Source organism: Gasterosteus aculeatus, chromosome 17, assembly GCF_964276395.1.
Source record: "Gasterosteus aculeatus chromosome 17, fGasAcu3.hap1.1, whole genome shotgun sequence".
Lineage (NCBI taxonomy): Eukaryota > Metazoa > Chordata > Actinopteri > Perciformes > Gasterosteidae > Gasterosteus > Gasterosteus aculeatus.
The window spans coordinates 16,059,220-16,084,895 of NC_135705.1; the positions used below are offsets into that span (position 1 = coordinate 16,059,220).

At 48.2% G+C, this 25,676-nt stretch overlaps 2 protein-coding genes across 3 annotated transcripts in view; one reads left to right on the top strand and one right to left on the bottom strand.

Annotated features, from left to right (window-relative positions):
* slc25a26 (solute carrier family 25 member 26) overlaps positions 1-23,140 on the top strand; it is a 36,786-nt gene extending 13,646 nt beyond the window's left edge. For both annotated transcript variants that reach the window (XM_078091587.1, XM_078091586.1), the window contains exons 6-10: positions 10,982-11,026; positions 13,929-13,998; positions 17,261-17,325; positions 19,468-19,541; positions 22,776-23,140. In XM_078091587.1, the coding sequence (XP_077947713.1) occupies positions 10,982-11,026; positions 13,929-13,998; positions 17,261-17,325; positions 19,468-19,541; positions 22,776-22,872 (351 nt within the window). In that variant the 3' untranslated portion in view covers positions 22,873-23,140. The remainder of the gene's footprint in view (positions 1-10,981; positions 11,027-13,928; positions 13,999-17,260; positions 17,326-19,467; positions 19,542-22,775) is intronic.
* A 908-nt stretch (positions 23,141-24,048) lies between these two features.
* Positions 24,049-25,676, bottom strand: part of lrig1 (leucine-rich repeats and immunoglobulin-like domains 1) — a 29,224-nt gene continuing 27,596 nt past the window's right edge. The window contains exon 18 of the mRNA XM_078091585.1: positions 24,049-25,584. Within this exon, the coding sequence (XP_077947711.1) occupies positions 25,397-25,584 (188 nt within the window). The 3' untranslated portion in view covers positions 24,049-25,396. The remainder of the gene's footprint in view (positions 25,585-25,676) is intronic.

Consider the following 25,676-nt stretch of genomic DNA (forward strand, 5'->3'; position numbering starts at 1 on the left):
GCAGGGGGTTCGGATGTCACGTGGAAGGAAATAAGTGTCAATGCCCCCGGCATGTCGGAATCCGGTGCCCGTGCACAGGATAGAGTGTGAAGCATTATTCCCCCGGCAGCGATCCTTGCAATGTACGTTTTGTCTGAAACGGACACCTGTTCCACTTTAAAGTGTCAAAGACATTAACGTGACTCAATACCCCAACTGCCTAAATAGTGTAACTCCATCTCCGGCTTGAAGTCACCGTTGAACGAGCTCAACTCTGAATCACATCCAGTCAATATCAGCTACGTCTTCTCTTCCCTCCGTCCCGGAGTGACGGCTGATAGCGAGAGTCAGGGGAGGGGAAGAAGAAGACCAAATCGATGTGGTGCAATAGTGAGACGGGTGGAAGCTCACAGTAATTACAGCGCCAGAAGCTACGGCGCACATCATTCTCCCTCTGCTTTCCCCCCAAGAACAGACTCCCCTCTCGTATCTGCGCATTCAAACCAGTTTAATATTTCAATTCAGTTGACTTTTTGGAACTTTAAATACATTTTAGACAGACTTTCCTTTTTTTAAATCCCAGCGCCTGACTGTTTTGTAGTTTGCGAGGTTTTCTGTTGCGTAAGGGCCCTTATTCCCAGATAGTCACATAAGGCGTTCCAGAAGCCCCCCCTCCACCCACCCACCCAAACAGCCAGCCTGCCCCCCCTTTTCCTCAGTCACAACCGTCCTCCCGCTAGCAGCAGCGCTTACGGCACTAACGCATCTGGAACAAACCAGCCGAATGTCACGGGTCAGGCTATGATGTCACTCCTTAATGTCGAATGGAAAAAAATATATATATATAAAGTGTCACCGCGCACCTCGAACATTCACCTCACTGAACCCCGGCAGAGGTTAGGAGTTCAAACCAATCCATAATTTAACACTCATCTGCATTCGCTGCAGTCCGGGCTGGAGCTGCTGTTTATTTGAGCCGGGGGGATTACAGGGTTTAATGCTGGTGCTTGATGTGCCGCGACGGTAATTCAAACCGTGCCAGATTAACCAAAAGAAATCACATGTTTTTGTACGTTCTGCGCCAACCGCGAGACGGTCTGCAACAAGTTCTTCTTTAAAAAGAGTTCAATTATTCTCTCTATCTGTACACAACTCTTTATCCCCCGTGTATAAAGTATTTCAACAATTACCAACTGGTGTAAATTGTGCGCAGACCTCTTTGTTCCCCACAGCATGATTCCTTCTGTTGTTCCTCTCACTTCGGATACAGCGTCAGCATTTGATTCAGTTTCCATTTTTATCTATGTACCATTTCTGCTTCAGATATTACATGTGGTGATTTTCACTGCAATCAAAAGCTGCATTGGCTAAAGAAAGAAAGGAAAGAGTCATTTCTTTAAACGTTTGTCAAGTCAACTAAAAACTTCACATGAGAAATCTAGTCAAATTATGATGTGGAGATGAATGACATCTTTTTTTCCAAAGACACTGAAGATGAAATAATGGTTTACGGGTTTGAAAATAAGGGACTCGATGACAAGCTATGCAACATAACGCCTTTTAAAAAGACTGATGTTTTCACCAATGACGGCGCAGCTCCGCATTGTGTTTGTGCAGCCTTTTGTTGAGGCCTTTAACTGATTGATCGGCTCCTTGCGTGGTTTTGTTTCACTCAGCTCATCCGTCCGTGTGTGTGCGCTTTCAAAGTGGCCGCGTCACTGCCAGCACACACTCTTCTCAGAATGGAAATTCTGTTGTTTCCAGCTGTGCTGCTTCTGTTCTTATCTGATCCCCAGCTGATAAGATGTGTTTCTGTTAGTGAGAAACATTTCGTCTGGCCCACAGGCAGTGATTGGTTGGTTGAGAGGACTCTGGTCTTTGTTTTATTGCCGTGGGCACTGCTCCCAGAAAGCAAAGTGAGTGTGTGTGTGTGTGTCTTTGCCTCTGCCATATGTTTTCATACGGGTGTGTGTGTGTGTGTGTGTGTGTGTGTGTGTTTGCCATGCTGGAGATATCAAAGCAGGCAGCCTTTATTCTGCACCTTCCTACCCACTTTACTCCATTTAAATCCTTTAAAGGAAAACTCTCACGTCATTAGCGAGGCTATTTAACGGTTTTCAGCGTTAACCACATTCATGGACAGAACTCATTTTCAAAAATAGCTTTGGAAATAAAGTTCAGTATTCATTTCATTGCCACACTGGCACGAGGGCGACCCGTTTCCTGTAAACCACCACAAGCGTGCAAATGTTCTCACCTGACAAAACCACCCGAATTTTGCATGTACTGGTAAAACACAAAACGACGTTGGCACTCCTGTGTGACTGGGTAGGACCAGACCAACGGTCGTTTAAATAAACTTTTTTTTTTTTGCATTATCATGCCCTGCACGCTCCAGCCTCGTCCAACAAAACGCTTCTCAGTGGCCTCTACCCCTCTCGGGCCGGCCGCTTAGCTTAGCAGCAGCACCTTTTCTCTCAGTCCTTTCTCCCCACGTCTCACTGCGCGTCCCGGCCACATCCTCAGGCGGCACATTCATCTCTCCTCCTGTCAGCAGCTAATTGGCCCGACCCTCGAGGCATCCTGCGTCCCACCACGGCACCATTCATCCATGTCACCCGTCAGCGGCTGCGACGGGTCCAGAAGCACCGCCAATAACTAACTGTATCAAACCGAGGATGTTTTTAGCCTCGTGCTTTACTTTGCAGCCCCTGATTAAAGACTGTGGAGGAAAAGCAGCGTGTTGTGCCGTTGATAAGGAAGCCTGCCTCCCCTCGCGCTCCTTTATCAGGCGTCCATTTTAGAAAGCAACAAGCAGCATACAGGTGGGAGGAAGAAAAGGAATCACTCGCACAACATAAATATTATCCCGAGTTTCTGGGAAGCATTTCTCTCATGTCGATGGAATTGCTGTCTTGAATTGTTGCCAGCACGCCGTTTCCCCACCACCACCTCCCCTCCCTCTCTTTTCCTCGGCTCCCCCTCCCTCGCCAGAACAAGTCTTAATGTGTCGGGAATATCACTGCCCTGTGCCGACGCTCGCCGGGCCGCGGCGGCTTATGGGAGCAGGCGGCCAGGTGCGATCTGATTTGCTCACGGGAGACGTGCCGCCGCTCAAACCTCTCCCTGCTTTGGCTTGTTCAAACACACACACACACACACGCACGCACACACACACACTCTGCACGCTGCCCTCGGCATTCAAAGCTGTCAGATGGAATTCTTCGGCAAGTGCACTCACTCCCGTTCTAGTTTTTACAGCGCCGGGGAGCTGGAAAGGTTTGGATGAGTGATTGCCAGTCGCTTAAGGCACAACACTCCTTATGCAGCAGCGGGCCTTAAAGGAACCCGTGCTGCTGCTGCAGGACGCGCACACTGCTCCCTAATCGGGGACAAATGCAGGTTCTGAGGAACTGCACCGAGCACGGGGGGAGTTATGATTTGTATGTGTGGTAGGTTTAGGTTTAGGGGGCCATCTGATTTGTGTGAAGTGTGCCTCAGGCGAGCGTAAAGACAGGTGTGTGTGTGTGTGTGTGTGTGTGTGTGTGTGTGTGTGTGTGTGTGTGTGTGTGTGTGTGTGTGTGTGTGTGTGTGTGTGTGTGTGTGTGTGTGCATGAACTGAGACAGCATATCGAGGCCTGCTTTCTGTTAAAGGGGGAGCAGGCCTTGGCTTCCACTAAACAGCCACCGAGAGAGAAGTAATCCTACCTTCTCTCTGGCACTCTGAGTTTCCCCCCCTTTTTCCCCTCTCTTCTCTCCCTCTCTCCCCCACAGGCCTCTCTTATGAAGTGAGAGGCGAAACACAGGCCCGGAGTGCCGGATCAGGCTCCCTCTATCGATTGACTTTATTTATGTGTTTGTTTATTTATTTAACAGGCCCTGAACCCCTCTGTCCCTGAGGTGTATTTAGGTGCCTCACACACACGCACACACACACACACACACACACTGGACTGTAGACCTCTAAATCCCGCCCTGCTCCTGTGTTTAGCTATGGGCTTTTGCAGCGTCACAGCCGGGTGTACCGTGTGCCGTCACTGCAGTGAGTAGGTGTGACATTAGCTCATATGTGCACACACGGCGTGTGTAGGGTGTTAAGAAACATAACATGCAGCTGCCCATATTTTCAATAATTAACAGCTCATAGGTAATTAAAGGTGGAAAATTCAAAAGGACAATGCAGCCTATTTCACAGTTGGTAGTTGTATTTTGATCAAGTCAAATTTTCCATAAATGACACGAGAATGAAAGGTAAACACAAAATGTATCAATAGAAATTGAATTATGTAAGAATAAGTTTAATAAGATTGGCAAATTGCAGATTCAACCTTTATTTTGCAATGATGTAAGGTTGTAACTAATGAAGAAATGTGCCCAGCATTAAGTCAGAGTGTTTCAACATGCTTGCTTACCGCATATCCGTCACAGTGCGCACACACTTATTCTTCATCATTCATTTATTACTATACTCATGCAGGTTCCTCGTGCGTGCCGTCTTTTCGCTGGCTGTGCCCTTTGTGTGCGTGTGTGTCTTTTACCTGATAAAGACAAACCGGTCCGGCTTGTTCCCGCTCTGTGACTTTGTCAAAACACCCTGCGCTGTCACACACACACACACACACACACACACACACAGGCGTCCATCACCACCTGTCGCTCTGCACTCATCTCTGACTTTATCAGCTTTCAACTCATTAATACCTGATTTGTCTGTCTGTCAGTGCGTCACCAGTTAGTTTGTCTTGATGCGCTTGTGACACACGGCTGATGGAATGTGGGTGTGTCTGAATGTTTTTAAGTAGTGATTCCAGCTTACAGCCCAGTTGCATTAGCAGGTAATAAATGCGGACTTACTCGAGGCTTCGCCTTCGCCTGGCCGATCTGTTTCTTCTTTTTTTTGAGTCGTCATGTGGCCCGTTGTGATTGTGCACTTCAAATAAGGCCGCTCTTGATCGCTTCCCCATCTGACTCGCATCTGTCCTCTCCTAAAATCCCCACTCTTCTCCTCTCCAATAAATATGCAATCTCACTTATTGTCTCATTGGCCGAGGAGAGCGCCGGGCGCTTTTGCAGACACAGTTGAAGTCTACGGGGTTTGCATTACTGCTACAAAAAGAATGTCGGAGTGAAGGAGAAATGCTGAGACTGATGTATTCGTGCAGTGGAAAAACTTCTGCTGTAAAAGGCTCTGAAGAACAACAGGCGACGACTGGACAGTTCTGCTGTAATTTCAACCTGAACTAGTGACTCACCATGTCCTGAAAATACTACTTTAACATTTCAAAGGAGCCATTGTTGCTTTCATTTTGCATATAAATTGAATATGAGCGAGTACACATGGTCTCATTTGAAATGGTGCGTTAGGCAAATTCCAGGTCTACGGGTGTTACGGGGTTTGTTTTGCCAAATGGATTTGGAAGAATGACCATTCAGTATCAAATACTAACACGATCCAGTAGACTTCTCTGGCTCGGGAATCATATGCTCTTTTGCTCATTTGCTCCACATCTGGGGGCAACAACAGTGCAGAATGAGTTGCATAGAAGTGCGAACGATTTTTGTGTTTAAGATTGCGCCACAGTCTCTTGAGATGGAGTGTGAGTTTTCTAAATTCTGTCATTTGTTTCTGGTATTTCATAACATGGCAGTGAAGCCATTGTAATGACGCTAAACAATGTCCTTGAGCATAAGTTAATCTTGTGAAAAGTGAGAATAAGAATTACAAAATAATTCCAACAAACCGTGTGATCGACTCTCCACTCGTTATCCCAACTGAAGTATATCTTCACCACGACAGGACCGACAGCCCTGAGATTGGTTCCACATATTCATGGAGCCCAGATGACACATTCATGTGACTATGGTGAGCCTCTTGTACCTCAAGCGATTTTGGGTGAAATGTCTCTGACTTTTATATGGCTTGCCAATACATTTGGTTAAAGCCATTTAGGCTCCTGAGAGAACTTTTCAACTGGCACCCAAAAAAAAAAAAACGGCCACACCAACAAAGACCCGTGTGCTGTTTTAGTGCCGTCCTCTTTGTACCCAGTGAGAAGGTTCTGATAATATAATGTGGCGTGGTAGTCATGTAATATTGATCAGCAATTAACTTTTCATTTAAATTCAAACGATCGACCAAGTGTTTGTCTATTGCTGCTAATTTTCCAGTTAATTATATTATATAATAATCTTACTGATGATTCGGTCTTACTTTGGCCCTGGTGTAAGTGCCAGGTTAATGGTAGGTGAATGGTACCAGCTAGCTCTCAATGGTACTATAATGTGTTTCACCAGCAGGTCAGTAGTCTTTAAGAAGGAAAACTGTAAACATTAAATAATGAGAAAGGGATTTGTTGAAAAAGGTGAATAACGCCTGGTTGTTTTGGCATCTATACATTTGTTTTGCTTGTCTCCCCATCGTATGAGCCACCTTCCTTCCTCTTTCTCGCTCCTCCTAAATACTCATCAGTATGCCGAGGCAGCAGTATGACCTATTAAATGTCATTTGTCAAATTGCAGCCAACTGGCGTGCGTGCAATCAGGCTCAATGTGAATGTATTTTGACATGTGTTTTTCCTGCCCTCCGCTGAGTGCCTAAGGACCTGTGACAGCCCGAAGCCCCTCTGAATACTAATAAAGTTACCACTAATACAGTTAGGTTAGGACCCATATACACACACACACACACACACACACACACACACACACTGGAGTACTGTCAGCAAAGTGACACAGCTACAACAATCTCCATATTTGTATAATATAGTACCTGACAGTCACAGCAAGTGGCACTGTCACCTTTGATCAGTGGCAAAATGTGTCAGCCAGCTAACATACATTCCACACACACACACACACTCACACTCACATCTGCGGAACTATGATTAAGTATGCTGACATATTCATACAAAAAAGCAAGCACACTCATGCAGGATAGCAGATCTTTGTGTGAGCTGCTCATGTGTTTCCCAGCAGTGGAATCTGGTTCCTTGAGGCCATCTGGATGACACAAATGTTTGGGAGCTTTGGGAAGCAGATGCTGCTGAGCTCCTGGAGCACATTTTTCAACGTTGTTGCCAAGTTTCAGAGTGATACTTTGGCATGGTTTGATGACAAACAGGTATACAAGGCAGAAGATAACTCTAACCTCAGATCGGACCGATTTCACTGTAGGTTGCCACAACACAACCAACACATCAGAGAAAGTGAGTGGAAAAAAAGGATGATTGGTAGACGGGGAGAAAATAGTTTGATGGAGGTTTGAAGTAGGTGGTGAAGAAGACGAATATCGACAGTGCTTTCGACAGCCAGATGTGTGAAAGGACCAGACAAAGTGGACACCAAAGACAGACACAGAGGACCAGACAGATGAACAACGATGCAAAACTCAAAGAATTAGTCCTCCCTGTCAAGACATTACAAAAATAGAGCCGAGAAGTCTTTTATTTCAAGTGGGGCATTTTGCAGACCATAAAGAACGTGTCTCTGCCTGGTTACCGTTGTCACCGCTCACATGGCCACGCGAGGGCCCTGATAGGCTGGAGCTGGAGCTGAGTGAGCTAGCACAGTTATGGCAGCCGGAGGGAAACCTCAGCGGTTCTCACGGACATAAACAGCACCGCCGCTCGGCCTCCAGAGTAGCGATTTCCTCTGCTCACTGGCCATTTGAATAACAGCCACACATTTTGTCCTCCAAGTGATGGGCTGAAACCATAAAAAAAAACACGCTCTCTCTTATTGGCCTTGTAAGTAGACTTTCTGCTTTGTTGTGTGGCCTGACACACCTTTGCACACGTGGCGAGTTTGGCAAGGCTTTACGCCGCCGAATAGGCAATGGCAGCTGAGGCAGTGCAAAGCAGACCAACAAAAGCATGCGTCCACCGGTCAGAGACAATGTCTCGCTTTTGACTTGAGGTTCTGCACCTGCAACCTTTTACAAACAGGTGTGTCACAGTGTCCCCAAGCGATGCGCTGAGCCGCTCAGTCACAAGCTGCACAGAATAGCAGTGCAGCTGTCTGAATAACTTCCACATCCATTGACTTCTATTAGTTTAGGATATCATGTTGGCAAGTGTCATTGTGATAAGTATTCCTAAGTCTTACATTTCAGTTCCCACAGTGTCTGATTTAACATGGAATTACAAAGTAGTGTTGGGCACTTTTATTCAACAGTAAACAAATAAAGTCTTTGTTAACAGCAGTATCGCCTTAACACAACAGCAGTTTAAACTGCCTTTTGCCTTTCCCTGGAGCCAATTACTTCCACACTTTTGATGGTCCGTGATTTTACCATGAACGGTTCAAAATACAAGCAGCTCCAATGGGTGTGGCGTCCCTGATGCTCATCGCCAGACCGCAGGGAGGAACCTGGAATGGACACAGACGATTTAAACGTATTTCAACGCCGTTTGGACATCTCCGCTCGTAACCTTCCTGTCACAGCAGTTCTAAATGAAGAAAGATCACTCGAACCCAAAGTTCAATGTTGATGCATCAGTCCGTCCTCAATGTTGCCACACCTCAGAGAATCAAGAGTGAAAACAAAACGCGCTCCCTCGGGTTGCTTTGAGGTGTCTTGCTGGTGTTTTTAGAGCAAGTTGCAACGGGGATCGACGTTGTGGTGAATTTCATTCAACACACTTCATGCATTTCTTAGCTGGAATGAAATTAAAACAACTTTTGATTGATTGAGATGCTCACAGTGGTGTGACGCACTGTAGGTGGGACAACATTGGTAACTGACTTATGTATCGCCATCGAACTTGGAGAGGAAAGGGGAAAAAATGCCCTTTCTTCCCCACTTCCTTTTTGTGTCTCTGCCTTTCTCCATTTCTCATTCCGCCGAGCGATTCATTGTGTCTGTCATCTCCTTCCATCACTACGCCAACATCAGGTTAAAGCATTGGATTGGTTGCACATTAAAACCGGGGGGGGATAGCACCACAGTGATTTGCTCACGTGTCATTTGTGGATCGCTTTTTCCAGATTGTCTGAAGGAACCAATGTGTCCTTCTCTTTTTTTCTCCACTACATTTCAAACTGAAAAAGTAACGGTTACAAGAAACAAAAAACGAATCCAGTACTAAAAAAAAGCTTTCTCATTCACATGAATAGAATCACTTGACTATGAGCTATTTCCATTTATACAAGTGCAAAATGTTAAACTTACACTTAGTAATCGTCTCTGTAACCCCGGCGCCCCCCTCTATTCCATCTCCAGTCCACCTGGCCAGGGTCATAAAAGACACGTGCACTTTGATTCCTTTTTCGAAAGCTCTCTTATCTCACCGCAGTTGGAAAACATGCGGAGGAAGTTATAATACTCCACTTTCAGGGGGCTGGATACAAGGCCTACATCAGATACCGCGTTCACGCCATCGCCAAGGACGCAGAGGATTTGCTGCTGTATGTCCAGAAAGACTGAATGTCCCACTTCCACTGGGACATTTAGTGAATTACCATTCTGGCTTTACCGAACAATAATGAAGACTCAATTTTTCTGTCCGCCTTTGTTTTTTCTCCAACTATTCATCCGATCGACTCCCCACTCGGCGAGGCGACGCAGTGTCGAGGGCCTGAGATCTGGTTTATTAATGGCGCGCTGTGTACACACCAGTGCATTGAGAAAGGACACCGCCTTTCAGCTGTTTCACCGCCAGCCCTCCTCCGACGTGCCTGTGAGCTTCAGCACCTGAATCCACACCCGTTGAAACTGGTATCTGGCATCTGGATGAGGCCCCAGGAAGCTCTGGTTGTGGTGTGAAGTTGTTTGCATGCGCTGTGAGCGAGAATCGATCGGGCCGTTCCCATCGGTCACTAGTGCAGCCGATCATTTGTAGAACCTTGTTCGCCTGCTCCACCGGTCTCCCGCTCGGGACTATGACATCCCCCAGCGTGGACGCCTGAATTCGAGCGGATACACATATTCTCAGATGAGGATGCTGACTTTATGCTTGCAACATGTGGCGTTAGCCTTTTAGCATTGTCCCATATATGCAGGAATTGTGAGCCAGGTTTTGTTTAGTTCTGTGTGCCAGAAGCGGAAGCTTGAGCGGCATATTTTAGGCTTTCCTTTAATGCCGTCGGTTACAGAAACATAACATGCTGTGGTCCGCTGTATTAATGCTCTTTTGAACAGATTTATGCCCTTTGACTCCAGGTCATTGAAAAGAAGTTGAAAAATATAAAATAATATTTTCAGCTCTCGGAGCACATGCAGATGCATGCAAGTTAATCTCCTGAGTGTTTGTGTGAGGTGAGTTCCTCTGGTCCGAGTGCTTTATAAGCACATTAAGAGGCATAAACACAGGTTGTGGGTCGTCTTTGTGCTGCTGGAATGATCCAAGACCGCTGACACCACGCAGTGTCACTTTATTTATTTCTCTTTGGTTTTTGGTTTTGTTCTCTCTCTCCCTTCCTGTAGCCGCTCTTCCGTTCCAAGTGTATGAGTGTGTGTGTGTGTGTGTGTGTGTGTGTGTTTGTGTGTGTGTGTGTGAATGTGTGTCTGCATTGTGTCTCTCAAATGAGTGAAAGAGTATGTTTTTTTGCTTTCTGTATGTGTCTGCAGGGCATGCCCGTGTGTGTGTGTGTGTGTGTCTGTGTGTCACTTGCCTGTTGCCTTGGCACTGCCGCTGATTTCCTCCCGCTGTAACATCCTTCCTTCGGCGATTTAGCACTTCCAGTAGCAACACCCGCACTCCAACTATCCCTCCAGGGCCCTCCCTCCATCCCTCCATCCCCCTGCTCCTCCTTTCAAGTTTGCCCCATCCATCCATCCATCCACCCATCCACCCATTCATCTATCCATTCAGGACTGCCAGACCACAGCCTGTCTCATTCATTAATCATCAGCAGTGAGAAGGATCAAGGGAGCAGTCAGATGAGGAAGAGGAAACAGAGAAAGGTGGCAGGAATGACAAGTGCAGGAGATTAGAGGTTAAAGATGAAACTTACACCCTCCTGAGGTAATCCTTGACGATTAAAACTTTACTTTGTTTTTCAGATCCCGTTCTCTCTGGTGCAGTTTCCACTTTGGGAATATTTAAAGGTACGTACCGCGTCGTTCCATAAAAGTGTCTAACTATTACTGCTCTCTCTTTAGTATCCGTACCACCACTCCTCCGTACCATCACTTACAGTAATTATTCTCAGTAATAAATCCGTAGTAAAGCTATAATAGTGTGCTTTTGCTCTACACATTTACAGCGCGTCACACCCTCTGCATTCCCCCGTATCAATGGTGCGAAAATGTGAATTTACGCCCCACTTTAATGGGTTGTCACGACTGCCATCAAACCAGCCACTTTATTACGACAATCATTTTTACACATTATTTGCATTTATGTCTCTTCCTCTCGTGTTCCTCTCCTCCTTGCCCCCCCCCTCTCTTTTCCTTGTGTGGCCCCCTACTCACATAAAAAAGGCTGTTTCTCTTTGAAAAGACGTTTTGTTGGAGTGACATCATGTCTCAAGGGCGCAAGAGGCGGACAGTCAAACATTCCATCAGTGTTAGGAGCTAACAGCCGACCCGGCGAACAATACGCTTCACAGCTGTGTGTGTGTGTGTGTGTGTGTGTGTGTGTGTGTGTGAGAGAGTTAGATTTGGTCGTTCACAAGTGTCTCTTTGTCCCTCGGTCAAAGGCCCTCTCTCTCCAGGCCATCTGGACACGTCCGTTGGCGGAGAGCTGAGCGGCTGGAATCTGGACCTCTCCGCTTCTCTCTCGCCGTCTTCTCCTTCTTCTCCATTGGCTTCCTCCTCCCATGTGCATCCTCCGTATGAACGCGGGGCTCCGTAAAGCCAACGAGGCCTTAACTCAGCTGCCGTGGCAGAGGCCGACCGGCCGACCGACCGACCGGTCCCAGGCAAACGTCTTAAAACGAAAACAAGTTTTGGACCACCGAGATGTTCAAAAGGAATAGCGGATGGGGAGTGAGGGGAATTATCTCGAAAAAAATACCAGAGAGGAGGAATCTGAGAGTGCATGTGTGCGGCAAGATCTCCCACCTGCTCTGTAGGACAGCAATGTGCTGCGTTGTGGGCTTTTTCTTTTTCATTTCACGCCGAGCCAGCACAGCTGTCAGAGAGAATTAAAAAAAAAACCCACTCGAGCAATTGCTACGGGCCTGCTGGAAAAAGAGTAAGCAGACGTATCCTTTGGTAGAGGGCAATAAGTTCACCCTTGATTTCTTTTCCTGTGACGTTTTTATACGTTTTATAGTCCCACAATATGAACAAATGTCTCACATTGGTCAGTGGACACCAGACGTCTTATAGGGTTCTAGTAATTCTTACTCTTCTTTCTCACATTTATTCTCCAATATCTTGTTTTTTTTTCCCCGACACCAACTGTAGAATAAGACTTGACGGTGTAGTCCCATCTTTTCTGACCTTTAAAAAAAAACAGGAGGGTGTAACACGTTCAGGTTATGACTGATCACCATAAGTCAAAGGCATGATGGGAACTCCAATTCAACCAATGAGATGCACAGACGAGTGTCTGGCAACACGTACGTGACGCAGTAACACATTCGCCTGCACACAGACCTCCGCTTCCTGTGGGAAGTCTTCCAGGTGCAAACTGTGACCCCGACACAAGGGTTCAGAGGTCAAAGAGTTTTGTTTTCCCAGGTTTACCCCTCATTATTTATTCATGAGAGTCACGAGAGACTCGTAGGGAGAAAGAGAGGAATCTCCCAGCGCGAAGCCTTTGATGTGGAAAAGCCGAATCTTCCTTTTCATCCGTCCATCCTGAGCTCGTGCCGGGGCTCCTTTCTGTTTTTTTTTTCTTTCTTCTTACTTCTCCTGCGTGTTCACCTGTTTGTGTTTGTGCACATATGGTTTCCGTGACGTCCACATGTGTGAGCGATGGGAGGAGACGGAGATAACGCGCCGCCGATTAGACTCTCAGTGGGGGGGGCAAAGAAAGAAAGTATTCCTAATCGCTCCACGCTGTTCTTGAATTGCGCCCCCTGACAAGTAATCATACCTGTCCAGATGCAAAGAATAACCTCGCGCCTCCTCATGGCGTTTCTGAAACCGGCCTCGAGAGGACGAGAGAAGCTCCTTCCGTCGGTGGCCAGTTGCCTTTTGGTGGCCGAGCCGTCCTGAGATGTCAGACACGCACAACCCTGTTTGTGTTTTACTGTAATGTCCTCGTTATTGCCGAGCGCAGCAGGCGTCCCGCACGCACCAGACCAAATCCGACCGCATGCCAATCTCATCAGCTACGCCAAATTATTTCATATGTCATTTTTCTGCCACCTCTGGCCGGCGCTCCACAAGAATATGATGCCAAGCGTCGTTACAGCGCTGAACATGCGGAACAGTGCGCCGTGTGCGAGAGGAAGGAGAAGGAAACGCCGGTTTCTCAGCCGCCGAGTGGATATTGTTGCAGTTTGGCAATCTATTTTTCTTCCTGTGGGGTGTTCAAACGCCCCCACGACGACCTGTCCGGTGGCCCCCCCATGTAATTTGAGTTCAACAACCCTGTGGATATTTATATGACCCCCAAAAAATGTTTTGTTTTTTTATTTTTTGAAAGAAAATAAAAGTGTGTGGATGTGTGCGTGTGATAAGCTAATCTGCGTTGACCTACTGGACTTCACCACCGTGGCATCTGGACCAAAGATGCCGGGATGAGGGAGACAGCAGCAGCAGCAGCAGCGTTCTCATGCCTCCCTCCCGTCCGTCCCGGTTCTTGGGAAACAAATACTATGACATCACTGGGGAGAAAAAGGCTGCACAAAAATAGCCGGACGGCCCGGTTCCCAGCTGCGGGCCCCGGAGCCCAGAGCAGACCAAGGTTCACAATGTGTTTTCAATGTGTCTGATATCCCCACTAACTGCAATCTTCTCCCTCTTTGTTTCCCTCTTTCTCCCTCTTTCATCATGCCCCTCTATCGACAACCCTCCCTTTCTCTCTCTCGACGTCTCCCTCTCTTTCTCCCAGACTCTGTGGTCGCGGAGGCAAGGTCACACGCTCTACTCTTGGCAGGCTGCAGTGTGCGGAGCTTTTGCAGGTGCAGGGGATTATTTGCTGCTTTGGGAAAGAAGCGGGGAAGGCGGATTGGGGGGGAAAGGGGGAGGAAGGGAGGGAAGTAGAAGGGACGAATGGAAGCACGGATAAATTGATAGCTGGATTGGTGAATAGATGACGAGGCAAAGCAATTTTCTTTTTAGGTTCCACAAAGGTGAGCGCAGCTGGGGGATCCTCACCTGCAGAGCAGATCAGAGTAGAGAAGAGCGGAAGCAAATCCAGCCAATTTCTTAGACATTGTTCAGCACTAAATTAGCACATGTTAATACAGGGAGTCTGCGTGGTTCATTATCAGAGTTATTCAGATGCTTGGCAAATACAAAAATCCTACCAAAGCGGACCGGTATGATTGTGCGTGACGGTTCAGTCTGGGCGAGTATCAGGGGAGAGGCGGACAACAAAGGGAGGATGAGATGGGCCGGTTCCTGGGAATGGGCCCCTGCAGCTGTGTGACCTCCTGAGCACTGGGGCCTGAAGTGGTTTGAGGGAGAGGGAGAGGGAGAGAGAAAGGCGCAGGAAAGGAATGAACGAGGGGAAGTGGAGTGGACTAAAAAACAAGATGGATAGAGGGGGGAAGGAACAGGCAAGAACTAGAGAGGATTCCATCGGCCGCTGTAAAACACAAGCAATAAATAGTTCTGCGTTTGATGGTTTTCGGTTTGAATTCCACGTCAAGATAAAGAGAGAGAAAAGGTCACGTCCCAGGGCCGACCTCGTCAAGGATATTGTTTTATCAAACTGCAAGAAATCTGGGCAGCCATTTGAGTTTTGTCAAATTTAGTTCAATTTGCACACAATCAGCATTATCACATTCATTAAACATTGGCTTCCACCTGACTAGTTAGTCAGGTAGTTTATATGTGTCTGTTAGGGCGGGTCGACCCACGGCTGCTCCTACACCAACTCTTCTTATTGGTCCATTGAGTCCTGTGACGTCGCGTGTTTCCGAGCATGACTCCTCCCAACCTCGCGTCTAATCAGTCAGAATAAGTGGAACCACCTGTGTGGCTTCAGTTCGGCTGATCTCAAGATTGCAGCTGTCCTCGTCGCGTATGTTGTGCTTGGACGAAGGTGTGTATGGACGCTATCTGTCTGTGCTTTTCTATCTTTTGAAAGATCTTTTTAAGTTTGAAGTTGATAGAGAGGCACGGAAAGGGAAAAGGTGGCCAGATACTGACATGAAGGCACAGCACAGTCGAGCTGTGACCAGAGAGAACGGTCTGGAGAAGCTGGCGGACCAGTCTATTGTCTGAAAGCTGGTATGCAGACCCATGATAACCGAGAATTGATGGACCCGAATCCTGATTGGTACTGATTTCCCAACTGATTGCTATTAAGTTGATGTTGATTTACAAGTTTTCCAAACAAAACTCTCAGTCCAACCTAATGTATCTAATGTGTTTGTAGCCGTCTAGCCTCTATATTCCATGCTCCTTGCCAAGAAAGCAAGTAAAACAAACGTTTTCTTATTCCTCTCTAGCTAATGGGAACAGCATGGTGAATCCACTCATTATTTCCACTCTATTATTTTAAGATATCTGATGACGAATAGGATTTACTTGGAATCAGCTTTTGTTTGTTTGTAAAGTTGGATCCTGATTCGAGGCCTTCTCGGACCCGGTCTCCCAGGGTTCAGCTCAGCTTGACCTCAACCTCTCAGCATTGTAACTCTAAAGGATTGAAATCTACATCCACCTCTTTAAAGATGAAATAAAATGCATAATTTCAGTCCATAACTCCTGCGACGCTCCAGACAGTAGAAGGGGAGTGGAGGTTCGCTTCTCCTGGGGCCATGGCAACATGGAGAAGAAGATGTGGAAACATTACACCAAGGAGCTGAGACGTGGCCCTGGACGGGAAGAGAAAGAAACCTGAATAGAATATTAGAGATATGGGGTAGATTGACTGACAGACATGCGGAAGAAAAAAAAAAAAAGTGACTTTGATACCAGTCGTGTTTTACGAGAAAGGTTATTTCATCGCACACTAAACTGTATGAACCATAATGTTTGGATTCCAACCTTAACGATAATATAATGATGTACGTTATTGGAAATAAGCTTGAATTGGACGGATGAAAGGCATTCTGAGGGAGTAGAGAAGGAAAGACTTGGGGGGGGGGGGGGGGGGTTCCCAGCGCAGGAATCAAGTTCTCGTCCCTCAGCGACCGAGCTGCTGTCCAAGAGGGATCCTCATGTTTCAGTCACTTCCCCTTTACATCGCGCCTCACTCTCACTCACTCATACTTAATCTGTTTGACACTGGAAATGCTCACACAGGCGCCTTTTAATCATCCTGAATATCTCCACTTGTAACCCTTGACTCCCTCGATGGACTTGACCCCATTGGAGTCAACGGGCGGGTGGGAGGGAGAAGGAGGAAAAGAAAAAAAAAAAAAAAAAAAAAAAAGGACCTGGGCAGAGACGAGATTACATCACTTTAATCACGCGCTTTCTCCGGCTGAATTTAGATCCTCTGAGGATCCAAGTCCTTTTTTTTTTTTTTACTGATATCACAAAACAGTCTGTACAGCAGTACAGCATGAATGTTTACCCTTGCTTAACATTTATCCACCCAGGTTGAGGAAACAAATAAATAAATAAATCCTCATCTTTTAACGAGCCTGCAGTAAAATGAACCTGTGTGTTGCACCCTGATCCGAATGCTTTCCTGTATCCTCGGCTCACTCAGTCACACACACGTGTGGAAATGTTTACCGAGCACAGTTGCTATGTTTGTGGCTGAGTGACACACACACACACACACACACACACACACACACACACACACACACACACACTCACTTTCACACACTGAGCCTCTGGATTCTGCCGCCCATCCAAATTTAAGGGATGGAGGCAAGTCAGGGTGTAACTGCTCTATAAAACTAATTGGCGTGTGTGTGATTGTGCGCACATATGTGGGCTTTATTATGTCCATGTGTGATAATCTGAATCTATCAAACTGTTTTTGTGTTTATGCTTAGGCATACTGTGTGTGTGTGTGTGTGTGTGTGTGTGTGTGTGTGTGTGTGGCTCTGATCCAGCGGTGGGAATAGAAGTGTGTCTTTCTGGATTTTGTGGCCTAATAACAGGAAAAGTCTTGGGGAATATTGGCGTTTTTATGAAGTAAACTCAACCCTTGTAAGTAATTGGACTTTTTTACAGGGTTTATTTTCAATGTTAAAAGACTCCTTGCAGCAAAGAGAGCCTTTTATTTCAGCACTTTGTGTGTGTCTTTCGTAGGTGCAGTAGCGGCAGTTGTTACCACTCCTCTTGACGTGGCGAAGACCAGGATCATGCTCGCAAAGGTATACAAACACACCGAGCGCACACCTCCTCCTCTGGCAGCCACTTTTAAACACTGCTGTCAGGTGACGCCTCCCAGGCAGAGCGAGCCGATCGGGCCTGAGCGCATTTCAACGGTGTCCGCACACGGGACAAAGCAGGCGGAGGTAGCGCGGGGACAGCAGTGAGGCATGCGCACATCCATCATCTGACCTGGAACACGGACGCTATCGGGAAGACGTGTTTGGGTACATGGTTACTGTTAGAGTGAGGAATTGTTGTTGCTCCAGTGGAATTTCCATCCCAAGGCTGCTTGTCACTAAGAGGTGAACCAGACGGCCGGTGTCCCTTCTGTTGAGGCCTCTCTGTGTCTGTGTGTCTCTCTCTCTCGGTGCAGTGGTGTCCCTCCTCTTCCTACCTCTGTCCACCTCTTTTGCTCCTGGCTCGCTCTAACTGGGTGCCTGGCTTCCCTCACTTTGTTCTTTCTGTGTGTGTAAAGGGTAGCGAGTTCAAAGTTACACCCCCCCCCCCACAAACAAACACACACTGCCTGTCCTTGGAGAAGTCAAAGTGTTCCGTCGCTGCACCTCCACCCCCCCTCCTGGCCCCCGGACAACCAGACTAATTAATGAGGTCCTTGAATTGACCAAACACTCGGGCCGTCTCGATCTCCTGCGTCGGCTGTCGGCGGAGCGGCACGGAACGAAAAGCTTCCTGGAGAACGTGTTTTGAAAGGCGGCTGCTGTCCTTCACCAGCGGCCGAGGACCCGGCCGGCGCCGCGAGCCCCGCTTCTAACTGCATAAGTTTGTGCTTCTGCGTTTTCAGAGCGACGCAAATGCAAGACCCCCTTGCGTGTCCCTTGGGTGCCTTTTCACACCTCCTTGCGTGTGTCGAGCCATTTTTCTAGGCTTGCGTCGCTTTCGACGCCATTATTTTAGTGTCAGACTAGAAGTTTGGTTTCAATCTTTAAACCTCCACATCAGCAAGGGATGACAAGTCCAGGCAGGAGGCTGTTTGGAGAGCGGGAGGCCGGTGTTGATGGGTATGGATAGTTTGGGTTGGACGCAGGGGAGGAAGTGTGAGTGTTGGGACTTGTCACGCCAGTTTCCGTCACCACAGTAGCAGACGTGAAGGTTCTCTCTCTTCTGCGGCGGGCAGAATGAAAGGCTGGCGTTGTGTGGCAGGCAGGCAGCCGGGCGAGGTCGAAGAGGGCGGGACTAGCAGAACACAGCTGGACGTGTGCACACCCTCCAGGGCGGGGCTCCTGCCCGCACGGCGCTGACCCGCCGCTCTGGCAACATCTTCCTTCCTTGCGTGGATCAGCGTGGATGTCGAGAGCATGTGAGGAGCATGTTATCACTGCTCACACTGTAAGGACACAAAGATGACTGAACAACACAAATACATGTATGGATTGAGCTGCCTGAAGATATTTTTGTATTTCAGCGTGTGTGTGTGTGTGTGTGTGTGTTGGACAACCTCTTCTCCGTCCAGAGTTCCACAGTGGTGAAGGAAAATAAAACTAAGTCAAATGTCTCCAACAGAAACATGAATAATAGGGCCTTTTTTTCTCACACATCTCATGAATGAAAAGTGGGAATCTTCTTCTCGTTCCAGCAGATCTGGGAGTCCCAAGTCACGACACACACACACACACACACACACACACATTATGCTCCCTTCTCTTTCACAGTGTCCTGCACGGTGTCTTTGTGTTTCTACCACCACCCACACTCACTTAACCCTGGCCGGCCTATCCAGCGGTTCTCATAACCTCCCCCCCCCACACTCCACAGTGATGGATTAAGAAGTGCACGGCCGGCTGAGCCGTATTGTGTACATAGAAGTTCTAGTCTGGCGGGCTCGGGGGAGACGGAGAACTTGTTGAGTGTGTTTTTTGGGTGGCCAAATGGCTGGCTGCTTTGCTGAGCAGGTGCCCGAGGGGGAAGTTGGTGGTGGGGGGGGGAGGGGTGTCACCTTCGCTTACAACAGCTGTCCGTGAGGACAAACGAAGGGAGACGCGGAGGAGTGAGAAAAAGAGGCAGCGGGGAGTTGAAGGAAGCTCAGCTGAGGAAGACTAAACAGGGTGTTCGTTGGAGAAGCAGGAAGTGGAGGAGATGATCCATCTGTCATCACGCCTCTTTCTCTCTCTCTCTCCTTCTAGGCAGGATCGACCACGGCGAGGGGCAACATCCCGCTGGTGCTCCACGGCGTGTGGAAGAGCCAAGGCCTGTCGGGGTGAGTGTGTGTGTGTGTGTGTGTGTGTGTGTGTGTGTCTTCCTGTTGAAGAAGCCTAAAGGCCATCAGGACTGTTTGGAATGGAACCGCCTCTTCACGGCAACCTTCCTTATCTCAGCCCATTTGAAAAGCTTCTATTTAATGGACCCCCACCCCCCCCCCTCCACCACAAATCAGGTGTGATGATGGAGCCGCTCTTGTCAGGGGGGGGGGGACGTGAATTTACGACCGCAGCTGAAAAATGACATGTTTTAAAAGCTTTTCCCCGCCCAGTGTCCTATTGATTCAGGGGCCAAGTGGAAGCGTTTATTTGAGTGTTTTGATGTGTTTATGATGCACGCTGGACAAAAGGCCGGGTCTAATGGGGCCGCAGAGGGCTGCCGGCACTAAAACAAACCCTCTGCCGCGGTGAGTAATCGGCCGCCATCATTTAGTTGAGATGAGCCTCGGCTTAATGCTCGTGGCAGATTCGGTTTGGGACTCTCTCTCTGTGCCTGCAAACACAAGCCACTGTGTTATTGTTTGCTCGTGCTGGAATGGAATCAAAGACAAATTGCATTTCAGCTTTGTATTTAAAATGAGCCGGGGGGGATTCCCCACAAACTGCTCTCAGGCATCAGTAACGAGCCAGCCTTCGATTTGAATGAAGCTCATGTTAGTGGCTACGATCTCAATGAGGTGATGGTTGGCGGGCCGCTGTGGCGAACCCCTCATCCCCCCCCTCCCCCCTTAAGCTGCAACGGCAAGCAAGTGGTGATGTTCGGTGGAGCTCTTTGATGCCGCAAAGCAAACTCTAAAACCCACTCAGAGCCGCAGCGTGAGCTCCTCAACATGATACGTGATGGGGGGGCAACTAGGAGAACGAAACACAAAGAGAAAAGCGAGTATGTGGAGCGCTAAAGGGGGGGCGTCGCTCCGCGGGGCCAAAGTGGGCCCGGTGGTTGCGCTGCTGCATGCCTGGTACAAATTGCTGGGGCTTTAAAGCTGTAATTATGGTAATAGGCCCAATTGCAGTGTAGTGAAGCTCTAAAGTGCTTCCATGTGTGTGTGCCGTGCCCCAGAGACCGCTGGTTAACAGAGAGCAGCGGCACCGGCAGTACCCAGAATGCACCGGGAACTGGGTCACGACAAAGACTAGTAAGCGTCGGGTCCTCCGTGCCCCATGCGGGGGGGGGGGGCAGTGGACGGACGACACGTCCGCAGCAACTGACGTGCGCTCTGATTGCATCGCAATGCGTACCCATCTCCTATTGAAGGAACTAACGGTATCTGTCTCTCTTAATGAAGGACCACAAGCGGCGTCTTTCTAGTGCTTCGCCCTGGTGAGAAGCTGCCTTGTTTCTACTTCTTCTAAACCAGTTTACTTTGCCTTTTGAGTTCTGGAACTATATTTAGCCCGATTCCTCAGGAGAGGGGATTGGCCGACGATGGGGAGATGACGGCTCTCTGCGGCTGGCCAGGCCGTGATGTCAGAGTGAGTCAGCCCACTCTGGGAAAGGAGGGGGGGGGGGGGGGGGGGGGGGTCTGAGCTGTCGTCCACTCTGACGTCTCAGAATCCACAGGTGGGTCTGATCCCAGACAGGAAATGTAACAGTAGTCCAGAGAGCTGAGACAAAACAAGCAGCGCAGAGTTTAAAATGAGTTCATTCCTCACAGTGCTGGCGATCACTCGGGGAGCTGGAGGGGAGAATGTCGTCTCCCGAGTTGTTGTTTAGCCGTCCAGCTGCTGTGTGCAGACGTCTTTGTTGTCGGACTTTGATCTGCTTTGGATATTGTGTGTTGTGTAGTGATGCTGAGTACTTTCCTGCAGCAGGCCTCGTGTTCCAGCAGACGGTGATGGAAAGCGCACGCCGACGGGCTCCACTTCTGACTAATGTCTCTGCGCTTATTTGCGGCCTTTACGCCAGTCGGTGCTTAGACCAGCGCACTTGGTTTCTCTGTCACACACACACACACACACACACACACACACACACACACACACACACACACACACACACACACACACACACTCGCACTCGCACTCGCACTCGCACTCGCACTCTCTTCACTGGCTGACTGTTAGGAACACCCGATCGGGGCCGAGGCATTCTGAAAGGTGGAGTTGCGTGAATAGTTTGGATGGCTGAGAGGTCGCTGACGTGCTGTCATGTGACCCAAATCTTAGATTTACACTCAAAAGGCTGCACTTTAAGGGTCAGAACTTTCTGGAGTGAAGTGACAGTATGGAAGTACGGTCTTTCTAAAAGGGCCAAATAACCCGAAAATGGTCCACCTATTTGAATGAACGCTGGCTCACTGTCATTTTGTGTGCATGGACTTTTCTACACACACACAAACACACACACTATACTCTTCATCCAGCACATCTGGCTTGGATAGGACCAGACCACTTGAGCATGGGGATTAGCAAAGGGAAGATGTTGGAAGTCAAATTCACAGCGAGGGAGAGAAAGAAATGGGGGAAAAATAAAAGTAATTAAACCCAAGAAGGCCGACGAACAGACGGGGCGGAGTGAGCGTGTGTGTGAGAGAATGACGCAGACATGGGAGGGGAGGGAGAGCTCGACCGACCCCCCCCCCCCCTCAGGGAAGGGGGCTTGAAGCCTAATCCCCAAAACAGCTGTGGGTAGCAGGAAGGGGGGGGGGGGGGGGTGTCTTGGTTGTCTCATGGCTGATGACATCCTCTAACCCCCCCAGCAACGTCAACAGCTTCTTGTTGTGCTCGGGGGGGGGGGGACCACGCCCAGTCCCCCCCAACAAGGCCTCATGCTAGACCTGCTCCCATGGACCCTCTGCACCGGAACACGAGGCCCGGGTTCCACGAAGGCTTCGTAAACCAGATCCGTTGGGTCGGTGGGACGATACCCGATACGGAGCCGCCCTCCGCTCTGTTCACAGGGGTTTTCTTTCGTTTTGTGCGGGTAAATAAAGCTGCAGAGGGCTCAGCTCGGAGAAGTAGAGAAGAAAGAGCTACTTTATTCTGTAACTGTTGACACAGCAAACCACTTGGGGGAAAATATAGACAATAAACAAGTATATATTTTCTGCACATTTGTCTTAATGGCTTTAGTAAGAAATCTATCAAACTGGCTCAGACTATTGATCACACGTATCTCCGTAGCGTGTGGGCGGGATGAAACGATTGATTCCTCTGTGTTGTAACGGTTTGCGTTGGTAGTCGTGATTTGAGGATTCACAGCCTGCGTCGCTCCTTCTCGTCTCTCCCTGCAGTCTGTTCGCGGGCAGCGTACCGAGGACGGCCTTCATCAGCGTGGGAGGTTTCATCTTCCTGGGAGCCTACGAGAAGGTCCGCGGCTCTTTGCTGTAGAAGCTCGCCCCCCGTGGTGTGGTCCAACAGCAGAGGGTCGGGTGGGGGGGGAGGAAGCAGCTGTGGAGGCAGCAGCCTTGTTCCCCGAGCGTTTCCCAGGGTGCCGCATTCCTACTCATCGGGGCGCCGAGGGAAACCGGCCGGGCTCAAGCACTTCTGTGGCTGATAAATGGAGCCACGCCCTCGCAAGAGATGAGCCATCTTTACTGTTAAACGTGTGTGTGTGTGTAAAGTGATGAGCTGGGCCATTAAAGAATGTCTCTTTTTATCCTTTGAGGTGCGGTTTGGTGATTTGGTCCTCTGGGAGTCACTCCGTACATCTCCCTCTACTCGGTTTTATTATCAGTTTAGTGTTTTAACATATTTTCCTCTGCTAGGCCGCCTTTGTTAGAAGACCCACCAGGGGAGGCACACGGTAAAGTGTCACGGTTTGATTCCCGCTGAGCTCATCGTCGTCCTACTGATGCCGACAATAATGCAACAATGTTCACTAATGTGGGTTAAATTATCTGTCGGGCTTATTGGGAAATATTCGTCTTTATAGGATGGTTCATTGGAGCTCTTATAGGCTTCAGGGGTGGGACTTAATCTTTAACTGAAAGTGCTGCCTTACCCAAGATTAGTTTATTTATCAATAGAGCAATGGTGTTCTACAAGTAGCACCTGTTCAATCCTCCACTTGAAAAGATGGATTTTCACTCAAGTGGTTTATTTCTGTCTGAGAGCCGGATCGATCGATCGTGTTGGTGCTTTAAACAGGAAGCTGCAGCTGGTATCCTGTTAGCGTAGCATAAGAAGTTGGGTAAAAGCCACCGACAAGCAGCTCTGCATATGTGATAATGCTAATTGAGTCTGTCGACTGAGCTCGTTTTAATGCTAAGCTAAACTAGCAGGCTCCGAAAACTTAACTCTGTGCACTTCCTTTAGAACTCAAATCTTAAGGAGCAGTTCACTCAAAGGCATTTGTACCCAGTTGGCCGTTGAGATGAGCGGATATTCATTTTGAGTTAAGTCATAAAACTAACAAATATTTGTACAAATTCGAGTGAGTAAATTAAGTTTTTGTTCAATATATGTCTGATGTTGTGAGTTATTGGTTTTCTCAGTGATTTGTCCATTTGCTCCTTTTCACTCAGTTTACACACAGGAAGGGTGAAAATCAGGAAGAAAACGCAATAATGGCAAAATGTGATTTTATTAGACACTTCAATGCCACGTTAGACACTTCACGGCTTCAGCTTTGACATCGGGAAAACGGTTTTCACTTTATTTTGCTTTCAATAAATTACGTGAACTTCACCTCTCTCCCTCTTGTCCCTTTTACCTCGCTGGTAAAAAACCACCTCCGACAGGTGCTGCCAGGTGTAACCGAGGAGGCGCGTCCTCCCAGTTCACCGTGACAAAGGCCGCTGGTAACGGAACACGGCTCGCACTGTGAATGCACCACGGTGGACGTAGTTGAGGAACATTACAGCAGTGACACGGAAGCGATATCCGTGCTCGAGTGCGCGTAGCTGTAGGTTTTATAGTGAATGTGACCTTACTGGCTTTTAGAGTTAAAAAACAACAACAACCCATCAAAACTGGACTCGCACCTTCTTAGACGAATGAGGACACTAATCTGAGTCAGAGACAAAATATTTGTCCGCTGACCACCACAGAGCAGCTTCTCTGGTATTCTCAGTATTGTGAGAAACGGGTGGAGGAGCCTGAAGGGAACAAAGGAGGTTCCTCTCCAATCTGCAGACAACAATCCACTCGTTTACGACGCAAATACAGAAAGTGCTTAAACTACCAATATCCCGGCTCAGACGTACCGAAAAATAATTTACATCAAAGCTCTTCCTTCATACAGCTGACAAGATGGATGTGAGCTGTGCTTCTGTTGTCCCAAAAGAAAGTGCAATCAATTGTGTGTTTTGTTTGCTATAAAGAGCGTAACCAGTATCTCAGAAAAAGGTCTCTCTCGACGTTTGCGTTCACAAGTTGGTTTTTTTTTCTTTGATCATGCATTAAGGCACCGCAGCAGAATGTTGGTAAAAGCTGAAAAAGGCTGTTTGTGTTCTTTTTGAATAAAAATAAAATCACTCCTTTCTTTGTCATGCACATAAATTCAAATACTCTCTTGTAAAAGTTATATAATATATAATATAAGAAAACTCTTATGTACAGTCAAATGTCCAAAGGCATATTTCTCTTTCCCCCCTTCTGCACATACATATACTGTACAAGATTCCCCACATTTACATGCTTCAAATGCAAGTCACATTTTTTTGGAGCTAGAATTTGTATTGGTCACCTCCCAAAGGAAAGTTTTTAAACTATGTACAGCTGATACGCTCAGATGGGACGCCACCCACTCAAGCTCCGCCCTTCACACTCCGGTTGCCCTCTCCTGGTGCTTCTCTTCAGTCCAGATCCAGGAGGCTCAGGATGAACTCACCTCGACGTGAGGTAGCAGTTTATTTCCCAGTGCAAACAAAATAAAAAAGTCAGCTTTCGGGCTGGGGGGGGGGAGCGCCTGCTAGTCGCTGGTTCTCCTTAGGGGGGCGCTCTCTTTCGGAGAGCCTCGGTGGGCGTGTCCGTTGGACAGCAGAGTCTGCCTGAGCTCAGACTCGCCGTCGCTGTCGAGGCTGCCGGACAGTTTCACCGGCTTGTGGAAGGAGTCCTCCGGTGATGGGGAGCGCGCCGGCGTTTGTCCCGCCCCGCCCACTGATAAGACAAGAGAAGAGACGGCGGCGGGGATGAGAGGTCAGTGACGTGTCACGTGTGCTGACAGGTATGCGTTCAGATGTAGGATGCAG